This window comes from Notolepis coatsorum (genome assembly GCF_963971535.1).
Source record: "Notolepis coatsorum genome assembly, chromosome: 12".
NCBI lineage: Eukaryota > Metazoa > Chordata > Actinopteri > Aulopiformes > Paralepididae > Notolepis > Notolepis coatsorum.
Window position 1 is genome coordinate 5044619 of NC_140176.1, and position 19988 is coordinate 5064606.

General features: G+C 46.3%; 1 protein-coding gene across 1 annotated transcript in view; it reads left to right on the plus strand.

The window, feature by feature from the left end:
- Window positions 1–19988, plus strand: part of dnah5l (dynein, axonemal, heavy chain 5 like) — a gene marked incomplete at both ends in the record, with an annotated part of 223598 nt that overhangs the window by 124883 nt on the left and 78727 nt on the right. Inside the window, 2 exon segments of the mRNA XM_084326732.1 lie at window positions 4217–4240; window positions 4242–4454. Of these exon segments, the coding sequence (XP_084182858.1) occupies window positions 4217–4240; window positions 4242–4454 (237 nt within the window).

Here is a 19988-nt window from a genome sequence, read left to right on the forward strand (position 1 = left end):
GTCCATGATACTGTTAGTCAGGGGAAGTGTCATGGTTTCTCCATAGAGCTCCATTATACTGTTAGTCAGGGGAGTGCTCATGGTTTCTCCATAGAGCTCCATTTTATACTGTTTAGTCAGGGAGTGTCATGGTTTCTCCATAGAGCCCCATTATACTGTTAGTCAGGCGGGAAGTGTCATGGTTTCTCCATAGAGCTCATTATACTGTTAGTCAGGGGAGTGTCATGGTTTCTCCATAGAGCCCCATTATACTGTTAGTCAGGGGAGTGTCATGGTTTCTCCATAGAGCTCCATTATACTGTTAGTCAGGGGAGTGTCATGGTTTCTCCATAGAGCTCCATTATACTGTTAGTCAGGGGAGTGTCATGGTTTCTCCATAGAGCCCCATTATACTGTTAGTCAGGGGAGTGTCATGGTTTCACCATAGAGCTCCATTATACTGTTAGTCAGGGGAGTGTCATGGTTTCTCCATAGAGCTCCATTGTACTTTTAGTCAGGGGGAGTGTCATGGTTTCTCCATAGAGCTCCATTATACCTTTAGTCAGGGGAGTGTCATGGTTTCTCCATAGAGCTCCATTATACTGTTAGTCAGGGGAGTGTCATGGTTTCTCCCATAGAGGCTCCATTATACTGTTAGTCAGGGGGAGAAGTGTCATGGTTTCTCCATTAGAGCTCCCATTATACTGTTAGTCAGGGGAGTGTCATGGTTTCTCCATAGAGCTCCATTATACTGTTAGTCAGGGGAGTGTCATGGTTTCTCCATAGAGCTCCATTATACTGTTAGTCAGGGGAGTGTCATGGTTTCTCCATAGAGCTCCATTATACTGTTAGTCAGGGGAGTGTCATGGTTTCTCCATAGAGCTCCATTATACTGTTAGTCAGGGGGTGTCATGGTTTCTCATAGCGCTCCACTATACTGTTAGTCAGGGAGTGTCATGGTTTCTCCATAGAGCCCCATTATACTGTTAGTCAGGGGAGTGTCCATGGTTTCTCCATAGAGCTCCATTATACTCGTTAGTCAGGGGAGTGTCATGGTTTCTCCCATAGAGCCCCATTATACTGTTAGTCCAGGGGGAGTGTCATGGTTTCTCCATAGAGCTCCATTATACTGTTAGTCAGGGGAGTGTCATGGTTTTCTCCATAGAGCTCCATTATACTGTTAGTCAGGGGAGTGTCATGGTTTCTCCATAGAGCCCATTATACTGTTAGTCAGGGGAGTGTCATGGTTTCTCCATAGAGCTCCATTATACTGTTAGGTCAGGGGAGTGTCATGGTTTCTTCCCCATAGAGCTCCATTGTACTTTTAGTCAGGGGAGTGTCATGGTTCTTCCTCCATTAGAGCTCCATTATACCTTTAGTCAGGGGAGTGTCATGGTTCTCCATAGAGCTCCATTATACTGTTAGTCAGGGGAGTGTCATGGTTTCTTCTCCATAGAGCTCCATTATACTGTTAGTCAGGGGAGTGTCATGGTTTCTCCATAGAGCTCCATTATACTGTAGTCAGGGGAAGTGTCATGGTTTCTCCATAGAGCTCCATTATACTGTTAGTCAGGGGAGTGTCATGGTTTCTCCATAGAGCTCCATTATACTGTTAGTCAGGGGAGTGTCATGGTTTCTCCATAGAGCTCCATTATACTGTTAGTCAGGGGAGTGTCATGGTTTCTCCATAGAGCTCCATTATACTGTTAGTCAGGGGAGTGTCATGGTTTCTCCATAGAGCTCCATTATACTGTTAGTCAGGGGAGTGTCATGGTTTCTCCATAGAGCCCATTATACTGTTAGTCAGGGGAGTGTCATGGTTTCTCCATAGAGCTCCATTATACTGTTAGTCAGGGGAGTGTCATGGTTTCTCCATAGAGCTCCATTATACTGTTAGTCAGGGGAGTGTCAATGGTTTCCTCCATAGAGCTCCATTATACTGTTAGTCAGGGGGAGTGTCATTGGTTCTTCTTCCATAGAGCTCCATATTATACTGTTTAGTCAGGGGAGTGTCATGGTTTCTCATAGAGCTCCATTATACTGTTAGTCAGGGAGTGTCATGGTCTTCTCCATAGAGCTCCATTATACTGTTAGTCAGGGGGAGTGTCATATGGTTTCTCCCTTCTATAGAGCTCCATTATACTGTTAGTCAGGGGAGTGTCATGGTTTCTCCATAGAGCCCCATTATACTTCTTTTTGGCGCAGCAGCTCGCGCCGCCCCAGGTCCGAGGCAACTTAGTCACGTGACCTCAGTTGGTATCGCTGATTGGCTGGAACACAGTATGTTATGTAAACAGCGAACAGTTCTATAGACTTGGACTGAAATCTGTGTCTTGGACACAAAAATAATTGGTCAAAAATGTACTTCTCTGATTACTGATATTATATTTCAGCCTGGTATGAGACCTGATTATCAAACACCGGTATCTGTATCGGTGCATCCCTAACACTTGTTACGCCGCTGTGATGAGAATGCACTCTGATGCTGGTGACGTTGGGTGACCTGACATGCAACAACGCAAAGCTATTTTTCCTTTTTTTTTTAACTGCCACTTTGAAATTCTAAATCCCCTGCCTTATCAGAGAGAGACATGTATATTAGAAGACCTTGTTCACCAGTAAAGAGCCTGTGTGAACCACAGACGAAGCTGGTTTAATATAACACGTTCATTTTCTCATGCCGAAGGACTCGCCCTCCCTTATTTGGGCAGGGGAAATGACGACATGCGTGAGAGGTCTATGAGATTGTTTATGTCTTGGTCCCTCCCCCTCTCTCCCCTAGATAACCAATGAGATTGTTTATGTCTTGGTCCTCCCCCCTCTCTCCCTAGATAACCAATGAGATTGTTTATGTCTTGGTCCTTCCCCTCTCTCCCCTAGATAACCAATGAGATTGTTTATGTCTTGGTCCCTCCCCCTCTCTCCCCTAGATAGCCAATGAGATTGTTTATGTCTTGGTCCCTCCCCCTCTCTCCCTAGATAACCAATGAGATTGTTTATGTCTTGGTCCCTCCCCCTCTCTCCCCTAGATAACCAATGAGATTGTTTATGTCTTGGTCCCTCCCCCTCTCTCCCCTAGATAACCAATGAGATCGTTTATGTCTTGGTCCCTCCCCCTCTCTCCCCTAGATAGCCAATGAGATTGTTTATGTCTTGGTCCCTCCCCCTCTCTCCCCTAGATAACCAATGAGATTGTTTATGTCTGGTCCCTCCCCCTCTCTCCCCTAGATAACCAATGAGATTGTGCGTCAGTTGATGGAGCAGAGTGGGTTCTACAGTTTGGAAGCGTCCAGGAGAGTTCACCACGGTAGTGGACGTGCAGGTATCATAACCTCCATATCATATCTACAGTATACTCAGATAAGGACTTAATAAACTTGTGTTATCTGTCCTCAGGATATTATGACAGTAAACTAGTGTCTTCAGGACAATCTTGACAGTAAACTCTCTCTCTCTCTCCTCCCCTCTCTCTCTCCCTCTCCCTCCCCCTCTCTCTCTCTCACCCTCCCTCTCACCCCCCCTCTCTCTCCCCCCCCTCTCTCCCTCCCTCCCTCCCTCTCTATCTCTATCTCTATCTCTATCTCTATCTCTATCTCTCTCTCTCTCTCTCTCTCTCTCTCTCCTCTCTCTCTCTCTCTCTCTCTCTCTCTCTCTCTCTCTCCCTCCCTCCCTCCTCCCTCCCTCCCTCTCTCTCTCTCTCTCTCTCTCTCTCTCTCTCTCTCTCTCTCTCTCTCCTCTCTCTCTCTCTCTCTCTCTCTCTCTCTCTCTCTCTCTCTCTCTCTCTCTCTCTCTCTCTCTCTCTCTCTCTCTCTCTCTCTCTCTCCTTCCCTCCCTCCCTCTCTCCCTCTCTCTCCCTCTCCCTCCCTCTCTCTCTCTCTCTCCCTCCCTCTCTCTCTTCTCTCTCCCTCTCTCTCTCTCCCTCTCCCTCCCTCTCTCTCTTTCTCTCCCTCCCTCCCTCTCTATATTTCTCTCTCCCTCCCTCTCTCTCTCTCCCTCCCTCTCCCTCCCTCTCTCTCTCTCTCTCCCTCCCTCTCTCTCTCTCCCTCCCCCTCTCTCTCTCTGTCTCTCACCCTCCCTCTCACCCCCCCTCTCTATCCCTCCCTCTCTCTCTCCCTCCCTCTCTCTCTCCCTCTCCCTCCCCCTCCCTCCCTCTCTCTCTCTCTCTCTCTCTCCCTCTCTCTCCCTCCCTATCTACCTACCTACCTACCTGTATCCATCCATCTTCTCCATCTCTCAGTTGGTGGCAGCTATGATCCACCCTGGGAGGGGGTCGTAACGACATCCCCCAGAGGCTGAAGAGACAGTTCTCCATCTTTAACTGCACGCTGCCCTCCAACTCCTCCATCGACAAGATCTTCCGCACCGTGGCCCAGGGCTTCTTCTGCCCGGAGAGGGGCTTCCCTGCTGGGGTGTGTGAGCTGGCCGGGGCCCTGGTGCCCACCACGCGGAGGGTCTGGCAGGCTGTCAAAGCCAAGGTATGCTGCCCTCAGTACATATAGGTGCTTACATAGGGCACCGTCCATCTAGGGGGCCACCAGGCCAGAAGATTATCTGTGGTGTGTAGAGTTGGGTACCTTTCACATTTCAACCGGTACTGGTACCTGTGAAATGATACCGGTACCCAACGGTACCTTTTTTCTGTACTTTAGTAAAAAATTTAATCTACCTACCCCAGTTGTAAAAAAAAAAATCTAAAATATCCAAACTTCAAATAATGTGTGTGAACGTGAAAAAAGTGTGAACGTTGACGTGAACGTGCGCGGCACACTTCATAGGTTTCGTTTCGCGGTAAACAAAAGATTGACATAAAAAATTATAATAAATAAATGTAGTAAAAAAAAAATATATATATGTATATATATATATAGTATATATATATTTTTTTTTTTTTTTTTACAGTACCGAAATGTGGCACCGACGGATCTCACGTGAATCGGTCGGTACACTTAAAAGTACCTAATTCGGTACCCATCCCTAGTGGTGTGGGGATGGCTGGTGTAGGCCACATCCACATGTACTGTATATGGATATTTAAATGGTGTACGTATATATACTATACAAGCACATGGGCAGGACCCGCTTCCAGCAGCCGGAGAACGAACGGCGGCAGAACTCGACAAACATTCTGTTCCACAGACAGTTAATATACTGTCAAGAACATTTCGGCTTAATAACAACAACATACGGCTACTGTTTCAAAATCAAAGAATACATTTTATTAATCAGACCAAAGAACAAACCAAAAAAACTAAATCGCATTATCAGCAGGATGACACAGGCTTATCATGCAAGCTAGACATGCAAACAGGTTTAAAACGTAACACAGAAACTTCAACAATATATAGCTAGCTAGTTAGCTAGCAACAGCTAACTCCAGAAATCACTAACTTGCTGGCTAGTGAAGTGGATTCCCAGCTTAAATTCCCTATTTACTACTTCTTTCTGCGTTGTGATTTAAACCTTTTTACAAGCTCTTGGGATCCACTCTTTGCTAAATGCAGATAACCAGTGTTTTTAACCTGGTTATTGCTTTCTGCGTACCCAGAGAGAAAGATACGGCGCTGCCGTTTGAAATGAAGCGAGATCTGAGCAGTTTTGAAAAGAACCCGTTTTTAATGAAAATGGATTTCAAATCAGATGTTACAAAAAGAAATATTGTGCAATGAACCTGCAAGACGCATCCAATATGCCGGATGTTTGCAGTAATTCAGGCTAAATTCTCAATAAAAAGCTCTGTCTAAAAACATGTCTCGTCTCGTCTTCGATTCTGCTGCGTCGATTTCTTCTCCTTGCTGGGTCTCTAGTGGAGAAAAAGGGTGTGTGTTCGTTTCTTGTTCCTTCCTGGGTTTTTCGGGTTGGTTCTGTCTCTCCTGGCGAGGAGTTTTGGTTATATCTTATTTAGGCTCCGCCTCTAATTTTACGGCAAGCGGGCGTTTTCCAAACTCTCCTCGAGTGTTCCTATTGGAGGACACTTATTCTCAGCTCTCATTGGCTAACTCCTTATCGTGACGTTTTACACCGAATTACGTCACGATGTGGATTCTAAGTCCAAATCCTTTGATCAACTGCTCCTTTGTAAAGAAAAGACTGTCTGGCGTCTTTCAAGGCAGTTCCTTTGTCTTCTTATTTTAATTGGACCATTTGCCTAGAGCACTAGGGTGTAAAATCACCCAGTTTATTACTCCCAGGAAGTCCAAACGAGACTATCTCTTCATTTGATCAACAGCTGCCTGTCTCAATCACTCTGGTTAAGAGCCTTGCGTCCACGCAGCTGTTTCAAATCACAGATACGTCTTGTTTGTTTTGTTGAATGAAAATGGATAGAGGCAGAGAAGCCAGGAGAAATTGTGAATGCATTTTACCTGTCGGTGTTGTGCCATTCTGAGACCCAAGGTGTACAGTACAATAGTTGGTTTGACTGAAATCTACTACAGTTTCCCCGGTTTGGGGATTAATTATCCCCAAGATACATGTTAGTATTTTCTCAAACAAACTGTTTACAATTACCTTAACCTTACTGTTTAACCTAATTACCTCAGAGCCAAACCTTTCCAGAATCCTTCTGACTCATTTTCCATATTTGTTAGTATCATTTGCTTTCAACACCCACATTACTCCCTCCTCCACTGACCGACTATGGACCCATCTTTATTTACACAGTTCTCTATTCACTCACACCGTTTAACAATTTCCACTCATTTTGCAGGTTATATACAATGTTATCAGTTATATCAATTTCACTTCAGTCTAGGTCCGTCCCTTTATACAAAAAGATGATCGTACCATTTACCAGGTTTAGACTATACTTTATGTGTTTTTTTATCCAAATGTGTCTGTTTTGTGCAATTCACTCTGAAAGAAAATACCTTACATTGCATTTACTACCTAACCATTTCTAAAAAAGGAGAGAGCTTAGCTAATGAAAAATCAAAAATTAATATGTACACGCCCTCTCCAAGGCCTATCAGTTACACTATCCCTTCCTTTGCCTATGTATATCGTTTAGGCTTCTTGATGACTCGTTGTGGTCGAGTATCTTGTTCCGGGCTTGTGCTAAGCACTGGTTCCTCTGGCTCTTCTGGTACCTTCTCCAAGTCCACAGAGGAGAAATTATTATGTTCCAATTCATAATCCTCTCCTCTGTCTGGTTCCTGTAAAAAACCTTCATCTTCTACTGGTGGCCAATCGTGGCCCCCTCGGTCTGGCTCGCCATAATCATCCGGGTCTTCCCCATCGTTTGGGGTTAGCGCCGCCTTCACTTCGCCTTCGTGTAACGGTTGCGACGCCCCGGTTTTACCGTCAAGGTCTTGTGGTTCAGGTTCCCATTCTTGGTCCGTATTGGTTGCTTTTACACAATGAGTAACGTGAAACCACATAGGCGATCCTTCAACTTGTAAAGCCCTCTCGGTGGCTCGAACGACTTTGTATGGCCCTTCTCGTCTCGCGCCAAACCACTTGCGTCTAAATACTTTGACATAAACGTAGTCGCCTGGTATGATTTGAGGTGTAGTCTGCCTATTCACCTCCTCCCTGGTTTCATGCTCCTGTCTACTGGAGACATGAACCAGAATACTTTTGTGTATCTTTGACATGTATTTTACGTACTCACGCATGTCGTTGTCCAGGATGTCCAAACTCGGACCTTTGCCTGTCGCGCGCAAACCTGGTACTACCATGCAGCGACCTAGCATCATTTCGTGCGGTGTCAGACGCAGACCGCGAATTTCGCACGAATGACAAGTAAACCGTACTAGAGGGAGAGCGTTCAACCAAATCAGTCCTGTGTGTTGACAGATCATTACCAGCTTATTTTTAATTCGTTTTTAACCGTTTTCTTCTTGTTGTACCTTGTGCTAACCACAGCCTCCTCTTTGTTGTGTGCAGGTCTCGGTACTGCTCCAATTTTCCACAGAAGGAAACGATTTTCCCTCTGTCCTTATTTGCATTTTGGATTATTATTTACAAAACACATAATAGATTGGAAACATTTATTTTCGCAGATACATTCTCTACTGTTCCGCATTTTGACAATACATAATTCTCCAAATCATTTATCTATGTATTTTACAGCTTCTTACGTTAGCATCCAATCAAATCACCTTTGTCTCATTTCTTATTTGTGCTGTACTGTTTTACTAGATCAAATATCTCAAGCTCAACACAACTATCCACACCCTTAAAAGTGGAATATTCATTATTTCACTATCAATACCTTGTTTCCCGACAGCTCCTCGGTCCGGACAGCCAGCTCTAGACGAGGCCAATCACCAACAGAACCTATGTGCATGGTCAACAAACCACAGCTTTAAACACTCATCACACACACTCCGCCAGCTTTCAACAAGCCGGTGCAGAGCCTCCCATAAGTCAATCATCAAATTCACATGTCTGCACCCTACATGAACACTATCTGGCCAATTTGCGACCAGAAACCTACAGAGCTTTCTATAGACAGAGAAATATGTTTCCCCAACACTTAACATAACCCAACATGTGACACAACCCCCCAGATTCTACATCTGGACTCTTAATGAGCGGAAAACAAACCATGAACCAGCTCCCGTCCATTCTCAGTTTCCAGCTCATTATATCAGACTTCCTACCAGTCTCGCTGTGTCACCACCACCTGCTATCCCTGACCAGCGAGAGATCCCTCCCAGCCAGCCAGTTCCTAAAAAATATAGTCAAACAAAAACAAAGAAAATTGTAAATAAACAAAAAAAATTGTGAGTGCCTAAATGCTACACACTCATCCAACAGAATTAACTATCATCTAGAGGCATAAATACCCCTGCAACAAAATTAAATAGTCCTTTGTTTCCAACTCTGTCTAACATTAAATGTTCCATTGTTCCTGTCTAAAACCATTAATTTTGTTAGTTTGATTAGCTCATGCAATATTCAGTTACGTCATCCCTCTATAGCCCCAACTTACCCTGGTTAGTCTTCCAAACCATTTTAGTAACTCGCACACCTAATCAAACCTTATCTATGTATCCTCATCTCTATCCTTATTCTAATCAGTCTCATTCTCTTCCGACTGAGCTAGCCGGGCCATTGTTCGCACACTCCCGTGAGATATGACCAGTCTCCCCACACGTCCAACACACCACCTTCCGCACCGGGAATCCAATCGGATTCCGGCCTCTGCCTCCTTTTGGTCGTGGTTGCCACCCTTTGTGTCGCGGCCCAGTTCCCTGTCCGGGCAACGGAGCACAGGGCACTCTTTGATCACGGCGGCCTAGGTCAGACGCCTGAAGCATGATCTCAACAGCTGTCGCTTCTAGTAGCGCAGCCTTTCTTGCCAGTTCTCGTCCCAATCTCTGAATCTCGTGTGCGGCTTGACCAATCTCCAGCTGTATCTTCATCAGATCTCGATGAACTGCCTCGTGTTGTTCGAACGCTGTCACAAACGCTCTCTGTTGTCTATAGGATGCTGCCTCTTCCCCCATCTCAGCACCGGCGGTTTGACTTCCCATCACTGGGCTGGGCCGATGTTGAGGTAGCTGTCGATGGACAGCACAGGGTTGGTTCTGTTCCGGACGGCTTTGGGGAACAGCCTGTGGCAGCAGCTCTGCAGAAAGGTCTCCAGCAGGAACTGGGCCGGGGCGGCGAGGAGGGTCTGCTCGCTGTCTGGAGCACACACGTACTGGAACGGCCTGATGGGGGAGGGGTTCTCCATCACCATGTGTTTGGGTTTGACCACAAAGTCGTTGTGTCCTCCGAATGGAATGTGTTTCTTCCCGCCTCTCATCTTGGCTTCGGTGCTGAGGGCAGGTTGGACATGGGAAACGGGTGGGCTGTAGAAGCTGTTCGTGTATTCCATACCTGCTGTCGGTCTCAATTCCAGCCATCCGGCCAGAGTGGATTTCACGGGACCGCTGTAACAACGCCGCCCTCCTCAGTCTCTTTTTCTGTACCTTGGTTAAACTGCAGTCGCCTGCAATGGACACTCCAGCTTGAATCGGTTCTGGTTGGAGTAACACCGTCGTCACTGGTTCACTCCCCTGTATTGGAACCAAAGTCAACATTGCCAGTCCTTTTGTCGTACTGGTCACATGAGAGAAGTCCATATTCCAATTCCAATCAATCAGATCATTATCACTGGTAAAGTCTATCTGGGAATGAGAAAAGTCCCAATCAATCAGATCATTATCACTGGTAAAGTCTATCTGGGAAATGTCTGCAGAGGCTCTCGGCCTACTCCCCCCAATGGCCCGATCACTAAGCCCCTTTTCCATATTGTTGTTGTTGTTATTCTATTGTTAATAATATTGCATTTACCGCTCCAGTTGTTCCTATCAATGTTCCACTAAGGTGAACTTCCTATGTTACTGTCATTCATTCCACTTCAAACGCTCCTGTAATACCGTTTGAAAAAACAAGTTTCTCTGTCTTCCACTATTTCTACTTACTTGAGTTAAAACACTCACACTGTCAACATTTTACTGTGCAGACAAGGATTGATAACTGGCTTATCATTCATACTTATACCAAGGCTCATTACAGCCGGCCCGTTTCCCCAGATGGTTATGGAAATCGTTCAGAGCTCCTGTCCAGTCGAGCACCTGTATGGAAAGAAAGCAAAAAACATCCAGACTTAATACAGTGGCATTTCCCTGTTATCTCCACTATTCGTTATGCATTGGAAATGTCGGGCAACACTATACTAATATATTTAGCAAAACACAGTGTGATCTGTTTGAAAATAACGATATAACGATACAGCTTATCTCGTTCGATCTCTGTCAACACACTGGGTTCCTATTTTTTGTTGAATCTCCGCTCTCCTTTACTTCCGCTTGATCCTGCTCCAATTCTGATACTCCTCGGAAAACCAAAACATCTTGATTAATATAGTTATTCATTTTTTACATTCTTTTCCATTATTTAGTACCACACCCCCCAGGGGACACCTGTCACCCAGACACGTGTCCCCCAGAGGTAATCTAAAGAATGCCACAGACGCCGCGCCACGCACGCCGTGAGGTGTCGACCCTGTTTACTGAAGAGACCTTAACAGCCCCTCCACAGTGGCCTAAACCCACCTCACCACAGGCACACAGCAGACAGCACCCCGGCAACCTCTCCCGTCCTTCAGGCCAGTATCCCCAGAGTCCAGTGCCCTGCCGGACGGCCATGCATAGCCGACCAGACCCAACACCGAACCCCGGGCACACCGCCCCACATCATACAGCCACTCCAAACGTACCTACTATGGGGGAAAAAAAACACAATTGTACACACAATCCTACCCCGTCAACTGCAACGCACGGTCGTCCAGGAACGTCCCCCGCCTCACACCCACACGCACGCCCCGGCCCTCCCACTCCCCAACCCTGAATGTCCACCACCCAGATCAGAGAATAGTCGCCAGCGCGGACGCCGGGCACCACGGCTTTATCGGAACGCCCACACCTACCCTGCCACCCTCCGCGCCAACCTTCATCACCATCATCGCATACGCAGGCGCAACCGAGCGGTGTGGGTCCCCAGACGCAGAACCAGCCGCGCCGAGAGTCTTGAACACGTACGTCACACACACCCTGATAACATTCACACAAACTACTATAACCGCACATACCCTCAGTCCACTGACATGAAGACCCCAACCTAAACACAACACCAGGACATGTAAAAAAGGCCGCAACGTAACCGCCAACCGGCCAAGAGAGAACCAGGCCAGAGGGAAAACATGTAACCCCATGTCGGTCTTCAGAAGGAAGAGGGGGGAGGGTGGAGAGAGGCACAGCAAGTGGGGCAAAGGACGGAGTGGGGGGGGGGGGGGGGGGGGGAAACGGGAGAGAGGAGGGAGCAAGAGACAAGGAGGGGGGGGGTTTGAAGGAACATCAGGGAAGTGGGGGGGGGGGGGGGGGTTCAAAGGAAAATCAAGAGAGGGGGGGGGGGGGGAAACGGGAGAGAGGAGGGAGCAAGAGACAAGGAGGGGGGGGGGTTTGAAGGAACATCAGGGAAGTGGGGGGGGGGGGGGGTACGCAGTCCCGAACAGACCTGTTCCAAACCATAAGACACATTATACAATATGCCATACTCTGCACTGCCCAAACGTCTCCTATGGAGAAGGAGGAAGAGAGAGAGAGGGAGAGAGAGAGAAAAGAAAGAAAGTTTGAGTAGAGAGAGAGGGGGAGAGAGAGAGAGAGAGAGAATAGTGCGTGCGGGAAAAAGAGAAAGAGTGAGAGAGAGAAAGGAAGAGAGAGAGAGAGAGTGAGAGAGAGAGAGAGAGAGAGAGAGAGAGAGAGAGAGAGAGAGAGAGAGAGAGAGAGAGAAGGGGAGAGAGAGAGGGGACCTTGAGGGAGCCCATCACGGCGAGAGGATTTGAAAGCACCCCGCACATTTACCCCAGAGGGACTGTGTACACAAATAGGCTATAACTAATCCTAAGACAACATCGCCCCCTGCTGCCCATTTCCGCACATCACGCCTATTGCACCACAGTACCCCCCAACATCCTGCAGGAGGCGCCCCCAACCTTTCCAACAATACGTGCGTCATCACGCAACTACTCCCCCTCAACGCCAGCCCACGTGCCCACTCAATTTCAACCCCAATCCCCAGAATCCCCTGCACCGAATTGTAGTTCGTCTCGCAGGCCGGCTTCCTGCTAGACCAGACCACCGAAATTACGTCACGTCCGCAATACCGAGATCCCGTTGGTCTCCAGACTAGCACAACGCGAGGCTTCGTCACGGGATTTTTCATATGTTTACAAATACATCCGTTCCTCCCATTCATTCCTAACCTCTCTAAAGCGGCCCACTCACTCATCATTCATTCCTACATCCGTTCAAGCTTTGAGCCAATACCATTGTAAACATTAGCCCATTCCTTATCAAAGATAATACAGTTATACTGCAATAAAGCGAGCCACGATGAGCTTTTGTAGCATGTAGCTTTAACCTAGCCGCGCGCTATGATACGTACGAGCTTTGACGAGAACGCGCTTCCCCTCCACGCATAGTTGAGTGGCGCAGTGGATATTGCGTGCACCAGGTTCAACACTAAAAACCGTTCTCAGTCATATTTTAAGTGCCAATTTACAGATTTAATCCATATACATCACACATGTTCAACATAACCATAAGTCCTTTCACTCATACACAAACATCATACACCAACAAATGTTTAACCATAGCTTGCAACATACGAGTCTTCTTTAAGTACTATTCTAATGTTATAGCCTATCGTTGCAACATACGAGTCCTCTTTAAGTACTATTCTAATGCTACAGCCTATCGTTGCAACACACGAGTCCTCTTTAAGTACTATTCCTATGTTACAGCCTATCGCCGTTTAAATTTAACACGCCCGGCGGTGCCCAAGGTTAAACTAGACTATTTGTGCTCCATCTCTACTGTAGAAAATACTACGCACATGTGCTAAAGCCAATACTGTAAGGCGTACAACGCACATGTTTACCTTGCTTAACCTTGAGCACAAACCTAGACATTGTCTCTAAATACTTCCATACCTTTTTTTAATGTTCCGACCTCCAGCGGCGTCCCGTTTATTGTGCTAAAATTCTACTGTAGAACGTACTACGCAAGAGTGTGCTTAAAACCATTACTGTAAGGTATACGACGCACAGTGTGGTTAAAATCCTGCTTACAGGACCTATAACACACACACAGCCTAGAGCCGCCATCCTTTGGTCAGAACATTCCATTTAATATCTAATTACAGTCATATTTTTAGCAACCCCCCGTTGGTTCGAATAGAGCCCCCATTTTTATCATCACACTCACCTCTTAGCGACTCCAGTCACTTGAAGACGGATCGATTGATCAGTTGATTCCCCGTTTGACCGTTCGTGAAGAAAGCGAAGAGAGGAAAAAAAAATAATAACTTTTCTTTGTTGTGATGAAAAAAAAAAAAAAACGAGCGCGTCGATTCTTTGTCACGGCACCACAATGAAGTGGATTCCCAGCTTAAATTCCCTATTTACTACTTCTTTCTGCGTTGTGATTTAAACCTTTTTACAAGCTCTTGGGATCCACTCTTTGCTAAATGCAGATAACCAGTGTTTTTCAGACCTGGTTATTGCTTTCTGCGTACCCAGAGAGAAAAATACGGCGCTGCCGTTTGAAATGAAGCGAGATCTGAGCAGTTTTGAAAAGAACCCGTTTTTAATGAAAATGGATTTCAAATCAGATGTTACAAAAAGAAATATTGTGCAATGAACCTGCAAGACGCATCCAATATGCCGGAAGTTTGCAGAAATTCAGACTAAATTCTCAAATAAAAAGCTCTGTCTAAAAACATGTCTCGTCTCGTCTTCGATTCTGCTGCGTCGATTTCTTCTCCTTGCTGGGTCTCTAGTGGAGAAAAAGGGTGTGTGTTCGTTCTTGTTCCTTCCTGGGTTTTTCGGGTTGGTTCTGTCTCTCCTGGCGAGGAGTTTTGGTTATATCTTATTTAGGCTCCGCCTCTAATTTTACGGCAAGCGGGCGTTTTCCAAACTCTCCTCGAGTGTTCCTATTGGAGGACACTTATTCTCAGCTCTCATTGGCTAACTCCTTATCGTGACGTTTTACACCGAATTACGTCACGATGTGGATTCTAAGTCCAAATCCTTTGATCAACTGCTCCTTTGTAAAGAAAAGACTGTCTGGCGTCTTTCAAGGCAGTTCCTTTGTCTTCTTATTTTAATTGGACCATTTGCCTAGAGCACTAGGGTGTAAAATCACCCAGTTTATTACTCCCAGGAAGTCCAAACGAGACTATCTCTTCATTTGATCAACAGCTGCCTGTCTCAATCACTCTGGTTAAGAGCCTTGAGTCCACGCAGCTGTTTCAAATCACAGATACGTCTTGTTTGTTTTGTTGAATGAAAATGGATAGAGGCAGAGAAGCCAGGAGAAATTGTGAATGCATTTTACCTGTCGGTGTTGTGCCATTCTGAGACCCAAGGTGTACAGTACAATAGTTGGTTTGACTGAAATCTACTACACTAGCTTCATCCCTTACCTTGAAGCCTGCCCGCTAGCTAGCTAGCTATAGCATTCATGAACAAAAATACAACAAACGTAGCTATGCTTCACGACTGACTGGAGATAGCCAGGTGAAGATAAAAAACACTGTGAATGGGGGCGGTCAGGTGGTGTAGCGGAGATTGCGCTCGTCACCAATGCAGGAGATGCTGGGTTCGAGCCCAGCTCTCAGCGTTGCTACCAGGTTGGCTGGTCGTTCAAGTTTCAAGTTTCAAGTTTCTTTAATAGTTGTCATACAGAAGTACAGAATACTTTTATACAAAATGCTTCTTACTGTTACGCTCCAGAGACTGTGCAAGACAAGATAAGTATGAAATAAAATAACATAGTATAGCATGTAAATTAGAAGTAAAAAAAATGAGGTCACAGTGTTCAGTATAGACATATGTACAATGTTCGATGCAGAATAGACGTAACTGAGTTACCATATAATATACAATATACTATGCAGTGTACTAATATGCAATACTATATAGTGCAAGGCAGAAATGGGATGAGGTGCAATTTAGGTACAATTTACAGTGGGTGTACGAGTTGTAGTGCAAATCCTTTATCAATAAATATAAAGTGTGTTTGTGTGATCTAAAGTGTGGAGAGTGGGTGCTGCAGTGTGTTGTTTGTTTAAGTGAGTGTGTGCGTGTGGGTGTGTGTGCTGTGTGCATTTGATGGTTGTTGCATAGTGTTTATTGTTCGTTTAGCAGCCTGATGGCCTGGGGATAGAAGCTTCTTCTGAGTCTTTCTGTGCTCGCCTTAAGACTCCGGTATCGCTTGCCTGACCGCAGCAGTTCAAAGAGGCAGTTGTTCGGGTGGCTCGAGTCCTTAATAATTCTCTTAGCCTTCCCCCTGCACCGCTTGTTGTAAATGTTCTGGAGGGTGGGAAGCCCCCCTCCAATTGTGCGTTCGGCTGAACGTGTCACTCTTTGTAGTCTGCTACGGTCTTGTGCAGTGCTATTCCCAAACCAGGAGGTGATGTTGCCAGTCAGGATGCTCTCTATTGTACATGAGTAGAAGTTCCTAAGGATCTTCTGACTGACTTGGAACTTCCTTAGGCGCCTGAGGAAGTAGAGGCGTTGTCGTGCCTTCTTCACAACACTGTCAATGTGTGTGGTCCATGTCAAGTCCTCGGATATGTGGGCTCCGAGGTACTTGAAACTGTTCACTCTCTCAACCGGTGCCCCGTCGATGCTGAGGGGGCTGTAGTCCTTGACCCCCGACCTCCTGAAGTCCACAATCATCTCTTTTGTTTTGCTGACGTTCAGGGAGAGGCAGTTCTCCTGACACCACTGTGACAGATTCTCTACCTCTTCCAGGTAGGCCCTCTCGTCGTTGGCAGAGATCAGGCCCACCACTACTGTGTCATCAGCAAATTTGATGATTGTGTTGTTGTTCCGCTGTGCCACGCAGTCATGTGTGTACAGGGAGTAGAGGAGGGGGCTCAGAACACAGCCCTGGGGGGCCCCTATGTTGAGCGTGATGGATGAGGAGGTGCAGTTGCCTGCTCTTACCACCTGGGGTCTGCCCGTCAGGAAGTCCAGGACCCACTGGCAGAGGTCATAGTTCAAGCCCAGGTCCCTGAGCTTGGCTATGAGTTTGGAGGGGACTATGGTATTGAATCCTGAGCTGTAGTCGATGAACAGCATTCTCACATAGTTCCCCTGCCTCTTGTCCAGGTGTGATGCTGCTGTGTGCAGCACATGGGCTATGGCGTCCTCCGTGGACCTGTTGGGGCGATATGCAAATTGCAGGGGGTCCAGGTTGATGGGGAGGGAGGAGCAGATGTAGCACTTTACTAGCTTCTCAAAGCACTTCATGGCTATGGAGGTGAGGGCTACAGGGCGGTAGTCGTTGAGGCAAGCGGGCGTAGATTTTTTGGGTACAGGGATGATGGTGGACTTCTTCAGACAGGTGGGGATGACAGCCTGTTCCAAGGACAGGTTGAAGATGTCAGTGAATACCGGGACAGATATATTGGTCGGCACAGACTTTTAGGACGCGGCCGGGGATGCCGTCCGGTCCTGCTGCCTACTTTTTTAAAGATCCGTCTCACCTCATGCTCTGTTACCCTGAACACTGAGTCTCCATCAGCAGACCCCCCCCCCCCCCCCATTGCCGTGGTTTGTAGGCTGGTGTTGTTATTCACAGCCTCAAACCTCGCATAGAAGGAATTGAGATCATTTGCTAAGGAGATGTCACTGTTCAGTTTGAGGGGGGTGCCTTTGTAATCTGTCATTGTTCTGAGGCCCTGCCACATGCCTCTAGAGTCAGCCTGTTCAAACTGAAGTTCAACTTTATCCCTGTAACGCCGTTTTGCCTCTATTACTGCTCTCCTGACGTTGTATCTTGCCGTCTTGTGTTCTTCCATGTTGCCTGTCACCAGCCCCGTGTTGTATGCTGATGTGCGCACTTTCAGAGCCTCACGGACGGATTTATCTACCCAGGGCTTTTGATTTGGGTAGATTCTAATTGTGGTAGAGGGGATTGTTTCTTCTACCAGAGTACAGACAAAGTCAAGCACCGTTTCAGTGTATTCGTTAATATTGGCTGTGTTATCACGGAATACCCTCCAGTCTGTGCATTCAAGTGCAGCTTGGAGTGACTCCTCTGACGTCACGGTCCAACGCTTAACCTCTCGCGAGACCACCGGCGTTCGCTTGAGACTTTGTTTATACTTTGGCAAAAGAAAAATGGCGGCGTGATCGGACTTACCGAATGGACTAAGAGCCTGTGACTTGTACCCATTCTTAAATTGCGAGTATACATGGTCTAATATGTTCTCGCCTCTGGTGGGACAGGTCACATGCTGATAGAAATTCGGCAACACCTTTTTAAGACGCGCGCTGTTGAAATCGCCCAGAACCAGAATGGCAGCGTCAACGCTAGCTATCTGTTGTTTGTTTACCTCGTTGTGAAGTTTTGAAAGTGCGACCCCAGTGTTCGCGTGTGGTGGAATGTACGTTCATACTAATACAATTGGCAGTATTAGGGGGTGAGAAGCTGGTGGGTGGAGATCTGCGCGTCTACAGGTCAGGTCTCGGCGCTTGCTCAGCGGGGGGCAGGACTTGGTGGAGATAGCGTGCCCTCCCACGCGTTACACTTCACCAATGAGAGTCCTCGCTGCCAAGTGAAAAGACGTCACTGGCAGTCGCCACACGCATCGGAGTAAGCGTGCGGTCGGCTTCGAGACGTCCTTGTACCGACTCGTAGGAGAACATGCATACAGCAGCCAGGTAGGGGAGGGGGGGGGAATTGGCACGGCGACTAAATTGGACGGGGAGAAAAACAGAAAATCGGAGAAAGAGAAATAAAAAATAAAAAAAAAGACTGTGAATCTCGTTGAAGTTCATATTCCATTTTTATTAGGCTGAGAAATCCTTACGTTATCGATTGGGATGTGTCTCTCTGACTGATGCTAGCGGCACCAGAGAGCAGTAATTTAGCTTGTTGCCCAAACAAAATGACAAATACATTTTTGAAATTCAAATTTCAAAAGTGCCTGTGCGTGTACACAGCATTGTGTTTATTAGCGGAGGCAAATGTTTGGAAATTGGAATGTAATTAGCAACTAGACACACAACATTGGCAAATTTGTATTATTATTTATTTCAGGAACCTTAAATGTGCAGAAAATCTAAATCTATAACACAAAAATGGACAATGTTTATAGAGCTCCCCCAGAAAGTTTCAACGTAGGCTTTCAGGGGAGCCCATGTCCTTTTCAGGGGAGCCAAGCTCCCCTTAGCTCCCCCGTAATTTGAACCCTGGTTTGTACCATCTCACCACCTCTTCAATAAACTGGTCTGTGTTTGAACCATCTCACCACCTCTTCAATAAACTGGTCTCTGTTTCTACCATCTCACCACCTCTTCAATAAACTGGTCTGTGTTTCTACCATCTCACCACCTCTTCAATAAACTGGTCTGTGTTTCTACCATCTCACCACCTCTTCAATAAACTGGTCTGTGTTTCTACCATCTCACCACCTCTTTAATAAACTGGTCTCTGTTTGTACCATCTCACCACCTCTTCAATAAACTGGTCTGTGTTTGAACCATCTCACCACCTCTTCAATAAACTGGTCTCTGTTTGTACCATCTCACCACCTCTTCAATAAACTGGTCTCTGTTTCTACCATCTCACCACCTCTTCAATAAACTGGTCTCTGTTTGAACCATCTCACCACCTCTTCAATAAACTGGTCTCTGTTTCTACCATCTCACCACCTCTTCAATAAACTGGTCTGTGTTTGAACCATCTCACCACCTCTTCAATAAACTGGTCTGTGTTTGAACCATCTCACCACCTCTTCAATAAACTGGTCTCTGTTTCTACCATCTCACCACCTCTTTAATAAACTGGTCTCTGTTTCTACCATCTCACCACCTCTTTAATAAACTGGTCTGTGTTTGAACCATCTCACCACCTCTTCAATAAACTGGTCTCTGTTTGTACCATCTCACCACCTCTTCAATAAACTGGTCTCTGTTTCTACCATCTCACCACCTCTTCAATAAACTGGTCTCTGTTTGAACCATCTCACCACCTCTTCAATAAACTGGTCTCTGTTTCTACCATCTCACCACCTCTTCAATAAACTGGTCTGTGTTTGAACCATCTCACCACCTCTTCAATAAACTGGTCTGTGTTTGAACCATCTCACCACCTCTTCAATAAACTGGTCTCTGTTTCTACCATCTCACCACCTCTTTAATAAACTGGTCTCTGTTTCTACCATCTCACCACCTCTTTAATAAACTGGTCTGTGTTTGAACCATCTCACCACCTCTTTAATAAACTGGTCTCTACCATCTCACCACCTCTTTAATAAACTGGTCTCTACCATCTCACCACCTCTTTAATAAACTGGTCTCTACCATCTCACCTCTCTTTAATAAACTGGTCTCTACCATCTCACCACCTCTTTAATAAACTGGTCTCTGTTTCTACCATCTCACCACCTCTTCAATAAACTGGTCTCTACCATCTCACCACCTCTTTAATAAACTGGTC